This window comes from Acartia tonsa, chromosome 9, assembly GCF_053477335.1.
Source record: "Acartia tonsa isolate MP-2025a chromosome 9, ASM5347733v1, whole genome shotgun sequence".
Taxonomy (NCBI): Eukaryota; Metazoa; Arthropoda; class Copepoda; order Calanoida; family Acartiidae; genus Acartia; species Acartia tonsa.
Genome location: NC_137268.1, coordinates 46,519,379 through 46,536,267, shown reverse-complemented (window position 1 = coordinate 46,536,267; position 16,889 = coordinate 46,519,379). Strand labels below are relative to the sequence as shown.

At 32.7% G+C, this 16,889-nt stretch overlaps 2 protein-coding genes across 2 annotated transcripts in view; both read left to right on the top strand.

The window, feature by feature from the left end:
- The window catches only part of tex (THO complex 3 homolog tex), a 121,908-nt gene that overhangs the window by 104,071 nt on the left and 948 nt on the right, over positions 1-16,889 (top strand). The window contains exons 2-10 of the mRNA XM_080173097.1: positions 8,066-8,169; positions 9,448-9,564; positions 12,158-12,293; positions 12,976-13,074; positions 13,647-13,786; positions 14,271-14,331; positions 15,113-15,150; positions 15,477-15,580; positions 16,624-16,744. Coding sequence (XP_080029223.1) covers positions 8,086-8,169; positions 9,448-9,564; positions 12,158-12,293; positions 12,976-13,074; positions 13,647-13,786; positions 14,271-14,331; positions 15,113-15,150; positions 15,477-15,580; positions 16,624-16,744 — 900 coding nt within the window. The 5' untranslated portion in view covers positions 8,066-8,085. The remainder of the gene's footprint in view (positions 1-8,065; positions 8,170-9,447; positions 9,565-12,157; positions 12,294-12,975; positions 13,075-13,646; positions 13,787-14,270; positions 14,332-15,112; positions 15,151-15,476; positions 15,581-16,623; positions 16,745-16,889) is intronic.
- Positions 16,077-16,889, top strand: part of LOC145329071 (G patch domain-containing protein 3-like) — a 45,788-nt gene continuing 44,975 nt past the window's right edge. The window contains exon 1 of the mRNA XM_080173091.1: positions 16,077-16,132. The gene's annotated coding sequence lies outside the window, so the exon portion shown is untranslated. The remainder of the gene's footprint in view (positions 16,133-16,889) is intronic.

Genomic DNA, 16,889 nt, shown 5'->3' with positions numbered 1-16,889 from the left:
TTCTTTCAAACCATGGCTTTATACACCTTCCTGAATTCGCCTTGAAGAGTACATTAAGAATCAAAAAACGTTTTTTAAAAATATTGATCCCAGAAAAAGTTATCCTCAAATAACCGTCAAAATCACCTGATTTTGCTAAAATGGCCAAAATTGTTAGTTTTTTGAGAATAGCTCTTGCTATGATCAAAATATTTTAAAATCGTTTTTTGATCCTTAATGTACTCTTCAAGACGAATTCATGAAGGTGTATAAAGCAATGGTTTGAAAGAAAAAAAAATTTCACCCCCAGGGGGGAACCTTCCCCTTTTTTATGAAAATCGAATTTGACATATTGCTGAAAAAAAGCTACCAGAACAGTTTTTTTGGTATCATTGGTCTTTATATCATAAAAGGAATGGTTTGAAATAGCGCGCCCATTGAATTTCAAAAAAGTGGTAATTCTGAGTCGGTGTAGTGCCCAGCCAATGCAAAAACTCCAAGATTCCAAAAAATGCATTTTTGGATATTGATTAATTTGAAAGTTTTAGGTTAATCTTTGTCATATTTGAGAAGGATTCCCAAAGCTAGAGGTGAAAATATCAATTACTTAAAATTTTACAGCTTCGAGAAGTAGCCTACCTAGATATTTAGGATTTTGCAATAAAGTCTGACTATTGAAATTACATTTTATATGCAAACTTTAAATTATCGTCAAACTACCAAAAATTAAGCAACAGTAATATGTTATACCATTTTTGAAAGCTTATTGAATATAATATACGATTTTAAAATAATTTTTAAACATTTATTTATAAAACTTATGAAAAAATTGATGTCAAAGCATTCCCCCTTAAAGAAGCAGGAATTATAATATTTTGTCATGATACTCTCAACTTCAAATAGTTTGATCTTTTTTCAGCTAACGAGGCCGCATATCAGACCTTTACACATGTTTAACCAAAGCACTCCTTGAATAAACCCCGTTGGTTTCAATGGCGGCCTTGTTAGCTGAAATTTTTTATTCACAATTTTGTAGGAGCGGTCAGACCCATTTTATAGTAATTTTTACACAAAAAAAGATAAATTAAAATCACTAATTTTTACAAATTATTTTATCGTGATATTTATAGTTCTCAATGCAATTTTGATATACAATCCTTTATTCTTATTGCTTAAAGTCTTTAAAGGATATGCACGCCCCCCCCCTCACCCATGGAGGGTGGGGGGAGTCCCCCCATGCACCATCTAGGAATATTTATTAAAGCTATGTTATCGAACATGTTGCTTCTAATCAATTATCATTCTTTTTAAATCAAATAAATATTATCTTAAATGTTTCAATTTGATAAAACTAAAACCTATTCCACCCCATATGCACGCCCTAAATAAATAAAAGAGTTAAGCAAACTTGTAAAGTAACTAAAAGATTTAAGCAAATTTGTTAATAAATGTATATACAATGGCCAATAAATTGATGTACATTACCAATAATGATACACAAACTTACCCTTCTGTAGATTATAATCAGTGGTTGAAAAGTTAAGACACTCTTTTAAGTAAACAAACAAGAAAATATTATTATAAACCTTTGGGACCTAGATCGAGTGATAAACAGCCCAATGTCCCCTACCTTCCAGATTGCAGACAATCAATACTTTCATTGCAAGGCCTTAGGCTTAAAGTTCTTAGTGCTTTTGTGGTGATTTGTGATAGATTTGTTTTATTTTTAAAACAAGGATTGTTTTGTCTATAAGTAGCGCAGCCATAACAGTCCAATTTTTTTTTATAAAAAAGTACAATAAAATGGGTTATAGGAAAATAGGAAATCATTTTATAAAGTGTTATTAACATGTTTCCTTCTTTATAGTTATTAATTCAACAAATCCAGGGATCAAAAGGGATAAGATAATTGCGGATAAATTGATGAACTTCCCCAATGATGATACACAAAATTACCCCTTCTGTAGACTAAAATTAGTGGTGTAACTGTAAACGTTTGGACACTCAACATTTGAAACAAACAATTAAAATTCAGTAAAAGCCTTTAAAGTTGTTAAACCAACGGATAATAAAGCGTTATTTTAAGACTTTGAGGACTCGTGTAATAAACAACCCAATGTGACAATGTCCCCTCCCTCCCTGCAACAAATGAATTATTATATAATTTAAATATTACATTGATAATTTATTTAATTTAAGCAAATGAGTATTTAGAGCTTTATATTTGCCATACATGGAAGGGCGAGGGGGTACATAATAATTTAGAATTTTAAAAAGTTTATAAATCCTTTAACAAAACTTATCATAATGCATATGATAAAATTATTGAAAAAGTTAAAGGATCTTTGTCTGTCTGTCTGTGTTTACTGAAGGATCTCGCTAACCACTGAACTGATATGGTTCTCCTTTACAGGGTAGCTTCTCATAGGTCCAGAGGAGGTATTTTGGGGGAGGGTACTACCACCCTTCCAAGAAAAATTGCCCTTAGAAAAAATTACCCACCCACCCAAAAAAAATTATGAACTGGCCTTACAAGTTTTAAAATCTCTGTATCAAGTTAATGTGTAAAATATTTTATTAGTTTGCTTAACTCTTTCTCGCAGCCATGGTGGTTCCTGACCATGAGACCCTCCCCCCTTCCCTCAGGCTAACACCCCCAACCAACCCCCCCACAAAAAACAAAATACCACAATAAATATGATATTATTAGTTAAGAATATTAATTAAGGTTTTTTATATATTTAATTTTTTTCACAAATCACGAAACCTTTACTGCCAAAATAAGTAAATAAGTGTCTTTCGTCGATATTAATGTTTTTTTTTTTATTTTGAAAGTATTTTAAGGTATCCAAAATAAAACTTACATAAATTATCCTTCATTTAAAAAATAAAATTCTTAATTTGAAGCAAAATTAACAGAATTATGAGTTTTTGTTTTATATTGGAATTCTGGGCACACAGTGCAGTATGGCTTCGAAACCGATTAATATACGCTGGATTAGAACTGGTGCTCAGCTATACGGAAAAATCATGTATAGCATCGTATTACAGACAATTTTCTACGGATATTTATATGATAAATCATTCGATTTAAAACAGTTTCGTTAGCCCGGGCCTTCGGCCTCTAAGGGCTAACAAAAATGGTTTTAATGTTATAATTTTTCATTTTAATATCAGCGGAAAGCTGTCTATAATACGATGCGTTAAATAATTTTTCTTAAATTTTTAAGTATGAATGAAGAGATTCAGAGAACATGAATAATACGGAAATCATGATTTTGTATTTTGTAGGAGCTCTATCAGATTGTGTATGACTATGCAATTAAATTGTATTTTTATCTATTTATCGGCTTATAATTTACATTATTTAATCTCTATTATTATCTATATATATTGTATGTTCAAAATTATTATAATATCTAGGTTAAGCTTAATTACATTTGATTATGTTAATCTAAATATCAAAACACTTGCTTATTATTTAACATTTGTTAAAACTTAGTTGTTATATTTTTTACTCAAAAAATGTCAAAGGGGAATGGCGCAACCCCCCCCCCCCCTCATAAAAAAATGATTAAAAAAGATTTATATTCAATGTACCTTACACAGCTTTAACATATTTTCCAGCTTCGCTTCAAAACCGATAAATATCCGATGGAGTAGAACCAGTCCTCAGCCATACTGAAAAATCTTGTATAGCATCGAATTACAGACAATTTTCAACTTATAATAAAATATAAAAAAAACATAAAAATAATACCAGTTTTGTCAGACCAGGCTTTTGGTCCCTCAGGATCGACCAAACTGGGTATAATTTTAGAAATTTTTTTTAAATCCGCGAAAAGCTGTCTATAATACAAAGAGATAAATAACTATAATGGGATTTTAAAATTAATTATAAACTAAATTACCCAATTTATTGTTATTGTCCTAGCTATAATTGTGACGCATCTAAAGTTAGTTTATTTATTTTCCCAGTCTATTTTTAAAACTTTTACGTCTATTTATAACTCGGACAGAGATAGGGTTAAGAATTCTGAAAAAAAATGGCATTGAATCAAAAGAATCTTTTAAGTAATTGTAAAGATAGAGTGGATATTGGCAGAGAGAGAGGGGGGACAATGGGCTGTTTATTACACTAGTCCCCAATGTTTAATATAACGTTTTCTTATTCGTTGGCCTAACAACTTTGGGGACCTTTACTGCCTTTTGATTTGCTTGTTTATTAAGTTGAGTGTCCAAACATTTCAACTACTAATTTTAAACTAAAGAAGATGTAATTTTGTTTATCATCATTTGGGATGTACATCAATTTATCTGCCATTGAATCATCCCTTTAGATCCCTGGGATAATGGAATGTCAATAAAAAATCTAAAGTTTATTAAAGCAATTTTCTAATTTGTTGGGATATATCTTTTTTGGATTATCTGGGAATGAGATATCAAACGAAGCTTTCTTATCAGTTTGCTCAGAAACTTTCCTTGGATGGTTCCTAAATAGTAGTGTCCAAATTTTTCAACCATGAATTTTAATCTACAAAAGGTGTATATGGTTTACCACCATTAGAGATGTACATCAATTTATCGTTCAATGTCTTTCCTTGTTATATCTACATAAAACAAGTCTCTTTCATAGGGTCTATTTTTGGGTTGGAATCTATTTATAGAACTATATTGTACTGTGCAGCTCTGGGAATACCTGGATTACTCTGGAGGCCAGGTGCTATAATTCCAGAGATCATAGGGACATGTTATAAAAACCAGGGAGCTAAAGGGATAAGACAATGGCCAATAAATTGAGGATACACAATATTACCCATTCTGTAGATTAAAATTTGTGGTTAAAACGTTTGAACACTCAACTTAAAAAACCAACCAATTAAGAGTCAATAAAGTCCCAAAAGTTGTTTAGCCAACGAATAAGAAAACGTAATTATAGAACTTTGGAGTCTATTGTAATAAACAGCCCAATGTCCCCTCTCTCTGTATAAAATCTGCGGATAGATAAATTAACAATTAAGAAATTCACTTCTCTTTTTTGTTTCCCCGTAGGGCTCAGGTTCGGGTCATCTAAATATTTTCAAGCATCATTAGAAAGACATATTCTTTTTATCGGATAAAAGATTTATTTATCTGCTATTGGTCCTGAAACTTAAGCCACTGTAAAACACATTTAACTGTTTAATTTAATCATGGGGAGTTTTATACTGACGTCAAAATTTTATATTATTTATGTACGTAGTTTTTTTGGAAAAACTTTTCTTTATCTTTATCTCAAACACATGACGCGTGAGTAATACATATAGAAATGACGTCACATTTCATATATGTGACGTCACAATGTTATTGCTATATGATTCTCTGGTGGGGTTATCCATCTATCTCTGCTCAGAACTTCTGTAGTACAGATGCACTGACCATTTGAGTGTCCCTACAGGACAGCATAGCTAATTTTCAAATAGCTATAAATTGCTGTATTTTATCGGTCAAAAGTAAGATTTTATATTAATTCTAATTAAGCTTTTTAACTGTTAAAAGCTTTTTATGAATTATTGGCGCTTTTCTTCAAAGTGCACTGATACGCACAGATTCCCCCTCCTTATTTTTAAATGATTTGTAAACAGATGGGGGAAGGGGTGTTATTTTTTCCTTTGTTTGTTTATTATTTTGGGTTATTATAGGTTATGTTCAGTACCGGGTAGCCCCCCCGCAGGGTTAGGTCATTTTAATTTTAATAATTTACTGTTTTACTAGAGCACTGTTATTTCACAATATTTTCTTTTTGCGCAACAATGTTCCTTCCCTTTTTTACGTCTCTAATCCTTTTCCCAGGAGTTTACTCTGAACTGTAGCAGTAAAATGCGTAAGATTCAGGGAGTTCATGGATAGGTTAATAGATGATACATTTTTTTGCACCTTCAAAAAGATATAGTCTATAATTTTGTTAATTTTCAATTAGTTTTCAACGATCCTTTATAAAAATGATAGGATGGTTGTATGTCTTTAGCAAAGGATCCGTTAACAGCTGAATTGATATGGTTCTCCTTAACACTTAAGCTTCCTATTTGTCTAGGTAAGGGTTAAAACCTATTTGGGGGAGGTTTCCTCCACCCATCCAAGAGAAATCACCAAAATAATTCCCTTACCCACCCACCCAAAAAAAAAATAGAAATTTTAGGGCATCCTTTTTGTGGGCGTTACCACAACTTTATTATAACCCTTATCCCTGTGTGATTGCAAGATGCTCAGCAATAACCCACCTCCCTTTTATTCTTTCTCATATTATGTTTTGTTGTGTTGTACTGCCCCTTTTTTATCCCTTACCTCTCTTATCTCTCCCCCTCTATAATTCTATTTCTCCTGTCTCTCACACACCCATACAAATACTAAAATAGTATTTATATTAATATATTGTCTCTGTCTGGCTCTCTTGCTCTCAGTTAGTAGCTCTCATCAGAGCAAAGTAAATAACAACAGAATATCTGTGATCTAAGAGTAGTTATTTATCGCATCGTATTAGAGACAGCTTTCCGCGGATAATGAAATAAAAAGTTATAAGATTAAGATTTAAAGCCCGGGCTTTCGGCCCCTTTTGGGGCAAGCATAACTGGGATTTATTTTTGATTTTTTGAAAATATGAGCTAAGTAAATAACTACATAGTATATCAAAGATTTATCGCATCGTATTATAGACAGCTTTTCTTGGATATCAAAATTAAATGTCATATGATCAAAATCAGTTTTTAAGCCCCAACGAATGAAGGTAAGGTCTAAAACTATTAATTTTATAATTTTATTTTAATATTTATTTTAAATTGTCTGTAATGATATACATGATTTTCAGTATGGCTGAGTTCTGGCTCTAATCCAGAGGATATTAATCGATTCCAAAGCCATACTAGAAAACTCTTTACATATTTATTGTTGTTCAAAACAAAAAAAATCTTGTTTATAATTAAGATAGCGTTTTTAAAAGATTACTTACTCAAAATAATAGGTAGGTAGTTTAAAATTGTATAAATTGTTTTTTGTAAAGAACAAATCAAGAAAAAGATAATTTACTATTAGGAATTACTTGCAGATATCAAATCAAAAGTGTAATTTGTGGGGAAAAATGTCTTGTTGTGCGTAAAAAGAATATAATCTATTTTGGGATTTACTTCCATAAAGAAAATGTTTCAATTCTAGTTACATTTATCTGTAAAAACTATCAAAATTTATATTTCATTAAAAAGTAAGTGTTATATATTAAAATATTGAGAATATAACTTTTCTAGTCCAAAGGGGTGTATGCACGAACGAGAGCAAGTGATTCTAAGCATTTTCTAGCAGTGGTTATAAATGTCTTTGTTGTTGATTATACTAGGGTTATGTTTAATAACATATCAATTTTTAAAGAAATAAGTTTCACCATGTTTTTTTACCATAGGTCCTAAAATGTTATGTTGAGTTCAAAATGCTGTGACACAAAAGTAAATTTTTCAATGAAAAATGTTAATTTAGATAAAGGGATGGTAACTTGTAATATTGTAATCAGTTTTTGTTAGTGTTCTTTCGTAGTTTACAGCATTTGATTAGGTTTTGGCGTGTTATTTTAATTGAACCTTTGAAATCAACAAAACATTTGATGATATTTCATTAAAAAAATGCTTAGGTAGCATTTTAAAATTTTATTCATATAAAACCAAGGTGAAAAGTATTTTTTTAAAATTGATGTAACGATATAAAACAACCCTAGTATATCCACACAAAAAACATTCAGAATCACTGCTCGAAGGTGCTTAAAATCACTTGCTCTCGTTCGTGCATACACAACTTTATTTTACTTTTATCATTGTCATTTAATAAGTAGGTATAAGCACATTGATTGATTTTTTTTCAAAGCAAAATAAATGTGTTTTAAAAGTGCTAAATGTATACTAATATTTAAATAAATTTATAATTGAATTAAAGTATTTTTATGGAATTGTTAAGTCACTTTTTATTTAAATTCTTCATAATATAATGCATATTATTTATTAAAAAATGCTTAAGTTATATATTATAATATTGTAACTTTTACCATTTATAAATTGCATATTTCAGAAGATATAAATAATCAACATAATGCAGATTCGAAGCGTAGAAGAGTTTAAATCCAAATTTAAACGGAATCAGAAAACCAGAGAAATTGTTTCACATAACAGTAAGGTAAAACAATCAAAATATTTTACTTAGCCCAAGTACAATTCACAATACAACATAGAAAATAATAGCTGAATGCCCAGTCTAGCAAAACTAGTATAGATAATGAGATTTTTAGTTTTTTTCAAACCGGTTCTAATCCAGCGGATAATAACTGGATTAAAAACCACACTGAAAATAATATTTTAGGTGCACTCTGTTGGTTGGAGTTGTGGTGGTAAAAAGCTTGGCTCTTGCTCCTATGATACTAAACATAATTTTTCAGTAAGGCTCAGAACTGGTTCTAATCCAGCGGAAAATAACCGATTTGGAAGCCACCCTGTAAAATGATATTCTAGGTGCACTCTGTTGGTTGGAGTTGTGGTGGTAAGAAGCTTGGTTCTGGCTCCTATGATACTAAACATAATTTTTCAGTAAGAGGCAGAACTGGTTCTAATCCAGCGGATATTAATCGGTTTGGAAGCCATACTTTAAATGATATTCTAGGTGCACTCTGTTGGTTGGAGTTGTGGTGGTAAGAAGCTTGGTTCTGGCTCCTATGATACTACACATAATTTTTCAATAAGATTCACAACCGGTTCTAATCCAGCGGATATTAAACGGTTTGGAAGCCTTACTTTAATAGTTATTTCTCGCATCGTATTATAAACGGCTTTCCGCGGATATAGAATGTACAATTATAAGATTAAAACTAGTTTTTTTAGCCCCGAGGTGCCGAAAGCACCGGCTAAAAAAATTGGTTTTAATCTTATGATTGTACATTTTTATTTTCGTAGAAAGCTGGATATAATACGATGCTAGACATAGTTTTTTCGTATGGATGAGAAACCGGTTCCTATCTACCGGATTCGAATGAATACGAGAAATGATATTCTAGGTGCACTCTGTTGGTTGGAGTTGTGGTGGTAAGAACCTTGGTTCTGGCTCCTATGATACTATACATAATTTTTCAGTAAGACGCAGAACTGGTTCTAATCCAGCGGATATTAATCGGTTTGGAAGCCACCCTGTAAAATGATATTCTAGGTGCACTCTGTTGGTTGGAGTTGTGGTGGTAAGAAGCTTGGTTCTGGCTCCTATGATACAATACATAAACCAGTTCTAATCCAGCGGATATTAATCGGTTTGGAAGCCATACTTTAAATGATATTCTAGGTGCACTCTGTTGGTTGGAGTTGTGGTGGTAAAAAGCTTGGTTCTGGCTCCTATGATACAATACATAAACCAGTTCTAATCCAGCGGATATTAATCGGTTTGGAAGCCATACTTTAAATGATATTCTAGGTGCACTCTGTTGGTTGGAGTTGTGGTGGTAAAAAGCTTGGTTCCGGCTCCTATGATAAAACAGCTGTTGTCTACTCACTGGCCAATGACAGGCTCACCAAAGATCATGTTTTAAAGGTAATTAATTTTATTTTCAAAGCGAATCTTCTCTATTATTAGGGTCTGTCCGTTTGAACGTAGATTCGCTCTTATCGTTAATTTAAGCATGTTAGAATCTACTTTGAACCTTTTATAAATATCCTGTTACAGTGGGGTCCGATTTAAAAAGCGTAGTAACTCAATGATCGTTAACAGAAAGTCCGTACTTCCATTTTAAACATGCTGATTTATAACTTATTATCTAGCATGGCTTCTAATTACAGACAATTTTCCACTATTATTAGAATTAAATCATAAAATTAATACCAGTTTTGTTAGTACGGGCCTTTGACCCCTAGTTGCTAACAAAACTGGCTTTAATCTTTTTAATTGCTGCTAAAAGTTGTTTATAAGTAAAGAAATACTAAGTAAATAAAAGTTATATCCTGGATACTCATTCATAAAGGGAATCTACACAAAAATCTATCTATTCTTCTATACAATCGACATTTCAAATTAGAGTAGCCTCGCTACTAATAATGAGTAATATCTTGAATGTACACTATTATTGATAAAATCATAGTATTACGAAATAATACTATTACAAGTAAATGCGGTAATTCATTGTTACTTAGTTTCACGGAGAAGGTGATTGGGTAATAGATTAAAATTTAAGTATGCTAATTTAAAAAAAAAATGGGATCAAGCTGGAAAAGGCATCAATTAGCACATCCTAGCTACTGTTGATGAATTTGAATTAAGGGGAAGTATTTTTTTATCCATTCCCTTATCCCTGTAATATACAGTTTACAACTTTATTTCTATTTTAGGAATAAAGTTTCTTTGTGTATTTACAGGGGAGAGGATTTATGAAAAATAATAAAATAGTTCAATCATCCTTAAGTTCACTACAAATTCTCTACTTAAGTTTAATAGGTCAATTAAACATTATTAATTTCAAACATTGACAAACCAGCCAAAAGTTTATTCTTTTGCCAGCATTCCTCTTTTCCCTGATTTTCTGATTAACACAATTTACTATAAATAATAAATGAATATAGTTGGTTCTAGACTAAATAATTTTAGTTTTATTGTTTACATCATAAAAGAAACATCAAAGTTAACTTTTAAAGATTTTAGTATAAGGTAATAAATTCTCTATATTTAAACAGTGTTTAGTTTAATTAATTTAAAGTATTCATAATAAGCTGGTTTAGAATTTGTATATGTCTTTTTCCCGTTTTTTTCCCTGATGAAACTCGTACTTTTTATACGTTGTTTATCACTTGCTAATCAGGGTCCGACTTTTTAGATCCTGTATTCTACACCATTCTCATATTTCTGCTAAGTAGCGAAGCTACCCTATAATTCACTTTGTCCGTTCGTCATTCCGTAACGCTATGGAGGAAATGTGATTTCCATATCTTTCTTTTCCTTGTTTTCTCTTTGTAAGCATTGAATATTTGCTCTATAATTAACTTTGTCAATTATATAATCAATTTATTACTTTTGAGCTGTTATTAGCCTAATATATTTCTCTGTATAAATATCAATGATTTTTCTATTCTTGTAATTGATTTAGTATTACTTGGATCTTACACCAGATTTTTATGTTCTCTAAGAAAGTCAAACTCACAGATGGTTAAAGTAATGTTACCCCCTCCCCTCCTACTGGATGATTGAACTGACCAATAAATTGTTCACATATTATCATCCCATTCAGGCTTTTTTCTCCTGTCATAATATCCAGGTATATTCTATATCCTTTATTCTTGTTATCTTAAAGACTATAACAACTCTGTAAACGGATTTTATGGCAGCCCTTTTACCCTATCTGGACTATCTGTTCATGAAATCTATCCTTGTCACCTTCAGGGGCACACAGACTCCATTTGACCAGCTGTGTTGGTATCCCTCCAACCATATCTAAACTATTCAGGGGCACACAGACTCAGTTGACCAGCTGTGTTGGTATCCCTCCAACCATATCTAAACTATTCAGGGGCACACAGACTCAGTTGACCAGCTGTGTTGGTATCCCTCCAACCATAACTAAACAATTCAGGGGCCCACAGACTCAGTTGACCAGCTGTGTTGGTATCCCTCCAACCATATCTAAACTATTCAGGGGCACACAGACTCCATTTGACCAGCTGTGTTGGTATCCCTCCAACCATATCTAAACTATTCAGGGGCACACAGACTCAGTTGACCAGCTGTGTTGGCATCCCTCCAACCATATCTAAACTATTCAGGGGCACACAGACTAAGTTGACCAGCTGTGTTGGTATCCCTCCAACCATAACTAAACAATTCAGGGGCCCACAGACTCAGTTGACCAGCTGTTGGTATCCCTCCAACCATATCTAAACTATTCAGGGGCACACAGACTCCATTTGACCAGCTGTGTTGGTATCCCTCCAACCATATCTAAACTATTCAGGGGCACACAGACTCAGTTGACCAGCTGTGTTGGCATCCCTCCCACCATATCTAAACTATTCAGGGGCACACAGACTCAGTTGACCAGCTGTGTTGGTATCCCTCCAACCATATCTAAACTATTCAGGGGCACACAGACTCAGTTGACCAGCTGTGTTGGTATCCCTCCAACCATATCTAAACTATTCAGGGGCACACAGACTCAGTTGACCAGCTGTGTTGGCATCCCTCCAACCCTGACCTGCTCGCCACAGCCTCTGCGGATAAATCCATCAGAATCTGGGACACCAAGTCTTATAAATGTATCACAAACATTCCAACTAAAGGTAACAATCAACCCTTTGGGTACTTTTATCAAATTTTGATTGGTTGGTTTCAAACAAACAGTTTTAATGTGTCTGAGCATAAGGTTGAATTTGTTAATAAGAATGAATATCAATTTCTCATCCATTATCTTATCCCCTTAAGATCCCTGCAAATGACAAGACTTTGTTATTTGATTTTCAATTAAATATCAGTGATATATTTCACTCAAAGGACATTTTTTTTTGCCTACAACTTTTTTGGCATATTTAATTTCTTTTTTTAAAATATAGATTGTAGCCTAATATTTAATATTTAACATGAACAATAACATAGAGTCTTAATTTTGATTAATTTTAATGATTTTTTTTAGAGGGTCTACAAAATGTTAAAGATAGAGAATAAGATCATTTTTTAGTTTTATATTAGTCTTTAAGCTTGGATCAATTTCTAAAGAAGTGTTTTGTTTTTAATTTAAATTTCGATTACTACTAAACCGATTGTGTTTTTCATTCAAAGGAGGCAAGACATAGGTAGGGGGATGGTTTTATACTATTTTTCTTTCCTGCCATTTCCCTTTCCTGCCATTTCCCTAATAATACAAAGAACCTAGATAATAGGGGCAGAGCCGTTAGTATAAAGTTATAAACACCTACCTATTAAGATGGCATTTTTAAATTGTTTTATTTATCAATCCTTGTTTAGGTGAAAATATAAACATATGTTGGAGCCCGGATGGTAAAACCATTGCTGTGGGGAGCAAAGACGACATTGTATCTTTTGTTGATGCAAGAACATATAAAGGTATAAATACATTGCTGTGGGGAGCAAAGACGATATTGTATCTTTTGTTGATGCAAGAACATATAAAGGTATTTGGAACGACTAGATCTAATTTCATAGTTATTTGTTGCATTGTTATAGCCTTTTGCCGGATAATTAAATGAAAAATGATAAGATAAAACCTGGTATTAATTTTATGATTTTAATAATTCGTTGAAAATTGCCTATTACGTTTATTAATCGGTTAGGTATAATTTGAAGCCATTATAACAAAATCATTTATTCTGTTTTCTTTTTTTCTTAATCCTTCTTCAAAATATTCTTATTTTTCTAAAAGTATATGTGGCCTTTAATGTCTATATTTATAAAAAAGTGATCTATAAGTATTCTGACTTTGTTTCAAAATCATAAGTTTTTTAGCTTCCACGTTTATGTATGTATGTACATTGTACGTGTAGTTCAGTTTTCTCTTGTTTTTAAACGTGATTCAACCCTAGCCTAAGACATGCTGAAATAAATAAAAAGAAAAAAATAAATTCAAACATAATGATTTTTGCCTAATTTAAGACTCTTATATTGTAATTATTATTTAGTTAAAGCAGAGAAGCAGTTCAAATACGAGGTGAACGAGCTGTCGTGGAACAAGGAAAGCAACCTGTTCTTCTTCACCAACAGCGAGGGCAGGATGGAGATATTCACCTGGCCGGAGCTGGAGGTTCAGCATGTCATACAGGTAAACTATCCATCTCTTTTTGATTTATTTTATCGTATTGTCAACTTACATTTTTAATAAGATTTTTTATGGCAGGATAATATTCCTACCTCCATAAAAAGGGGGCGGGTGTGACACTTTTTGAAAACAAAACTTAAAGTCAAAAGAAGTTAACCAATAAAAAAGAGTTATAGCACTGGAATTTGGCTTGGCAGTTGCTTTAAAAATGTACAACTGTGAAGAAATGGCGGCGAAGTGCCGTTTCCTGTCGAAATTCTGTTTTTTTCTTTTCTCGCCAAATTAAATTAAATTAGACAATTTTGATTTAAAGAAACAAACTTATTTTTTTTATGAAATTTCCCCTATATTTTCACTTGCCACTTATATTTTAAACATGTCACTATTAAAAGAAATGCATAGTAAACAAAAAATTTGATGTTTTATTAATGATTATTATCTGAACTAAACATTAAAATTATCCCAATTTTAATTATTTTTATTTCAGTGCCACCCTGCAAATTGTATTTGTATCGAGTTCTCTAAATGTGGAAAATATTTTGCAACCGGTAGTGCGGACTCCTTGGTATCTATCTGGGATGCTCAGGTATTTATATACAGGTAGTGCAGACTCCTTGGTATCTATCTGGGATGATCAGGTATTTCTAAACTGGTAGTGCAGACTCCTTGGTATCTATCTGGGATGCTCAGGTATTTCTAAACTGGTAGTGCAGACTCCTTGGTATCTATCTGGGATGCTCAGGTATTTCTATACAGGTAGTGCAGACTCCTTGGTATCCATCTGGGATGCTCAGGTATTTCTAACTGGTAGTGCAGACTCCTTGGTATCTATCTGGGATGCTCAGGTATTTCTAAACTGTCAGTGCAGACTCCTTGGTATCTATCTGGGATGCTCAGGTATTTCTAAACTGGTAGTGCGGACTCCTTGGTATCTATCTGGGATGCTCAGGTATTTCTAAACTGGTAGTGCGGACTCCTTGGTATCTATCTGGGATGCTCAGGTAATTCTATACAGGTAGTGCAGACTCCTTGGTATCTATCTGGGATGCTCAGGTATTTCTATACAGAATAGTGCTGACTCCTTGGTATCTATCTGGGATGCTCAGGTATTTCTATACAGAATAGTGCAGACTCCTTGGTATCTATCTGGGATGCTCAGGTAATTCTATACAGGTAGTGCAGACTCCTTGGTATCTATCTGGGATGCTCAGGTATTTCTAAACTGGTAGTGCAGACTCCTTGGTATCTATCTGGGATGCTAAGGTATTTCTATACAGGTAGTGCAGACTCCTTGGTATCTATCTGGGATGCTCAGGTATTTCTATACAGGTAGTGCAGACTCCTTGGTATCTATCTGGGATGCTCAGGTATTTCTATCAAATTATCAAATCACCCCCCGCCTTAAAAAAAAATCCCACCCCCCCCCCCCCCCAAATAAAAAAAGCTTGGACGCCCCTGATACAACTATTTCTTATTCTTTGTTGATCATATTTTCTTATATACTTTATATGATCATCCATACACTTAATTTTTGAGATATTAATTCCTAGAGGAAGCATATATATAATAAATTTTTCTTCAGACTTCTAAAAAATGTAATATTAAATGCACTGTTTCTTTACATTTGTCACTGTTTGTCTGTCTGATTTATTGAGCTTTGCTTTTAAAGATGTTTTCATCCTTGTTATTTCAGGAGCTGGCTTGTATCAAAACCTTCTCCCGTTTGGAATGGCCTGTGCGAACAATCTCATTCAGTTTTGATTCTCAACTTCTTGCCAGTGGCAGCGAAGATTTTAAGTAGGTTTTTTTTCTGGGATTGTAGGTTATCCAAATCCGCTTCCGATCAACCCGCCAATGTATCAAATTTTCCTTACAAACCTGATTGATCTACCTTACGGCCTTTTTATTTGGTACTTGTAATTTCGTATGGGATCATTTCTACATTCATAATTTTTTTTCAGGTAACTATGCTATTTTGTTAGGTAATTATCTTGTCCATCTAAAGTTAAAATGTGTAAATAAGTTGTAATGGTTTTTAAAAATTTCAAACCTTGTATGGATTTATGAAGATTTGAGTAAGTAACTAATCCCTACCGTTTTCAAGATAGGTATTACTGAACAAAATAGAATACATTATTTGTTAAAAGCGAAGCTTGTCTATAATTATTAAAGGCGAAGATTTTCTTTTATTAGGGTCTGTCCGTACGTCTGTCCGTCACAGACAGTTAGCTCTTTTCGTTATTTAAACAGGTTAGAAGGGTCCTATCAATTTCAAATTTTGCATGGTGATTCCTGTAATAGTTAGGTACGACCAAGCTAATATTGCTTGATTCACTTCTACAAGAGATGCGATTGATAATGAAGATTTTTTTCTTTGAAATATATTTCGTTATGAAGCAGCAGTAGTTACTAATTTATAAATGTTATGGTTGAGATAGATTTATAACTGTTAAAACGATTTAGAAAGCATAGCAACTCTATAATTACTACCAGAATGTCCGTGTTTTTACTTTTAACAACAAATTTTTATGTGATCCAATTATCTTAATGATCTGATTTATAGTATACTGATTCCTGGGACAACAAAGTACAATATATTATAAGCAAAGCAACTCTATAATCAAGTTCTAAAAATGTAAGTATGTGCATAAACATTATCTTGTTTCAAGCAGTTTTTTAACAAATATACTTACAATTTTGCTTCGACTCGTATACATTTATATTCTGATTATTCAGTTCTGACACAATACAAGTGTTAATGTTCGTTTGTCCTACCGTTTCAGAGCTTCGCTTTTATGGATGTTGTCATCCTTGTTATTATTCAATTTAAATTATTTTAGAATTGATATCGGGCATGTAGAATCAACAGAAAAGGTTGATGAAATCAAAGTGGATTCTCCAACTTTCACAGTTGCCTGGCATCCTAGCCTGTACCTGCTTGCATATGCCTGTGATGATAAGGTATTATTAAATCCACTTGCATTACATGTTATAATTGTTTATTGTTAAAAGGGGCTCTATAAAAGTGGGAGCATCTCATTAAAGAAAAAATAAACCAGCGAACGTGGCTCCAAATGTAGCGCATCCGCTTGTCGTCGGGGAGGGA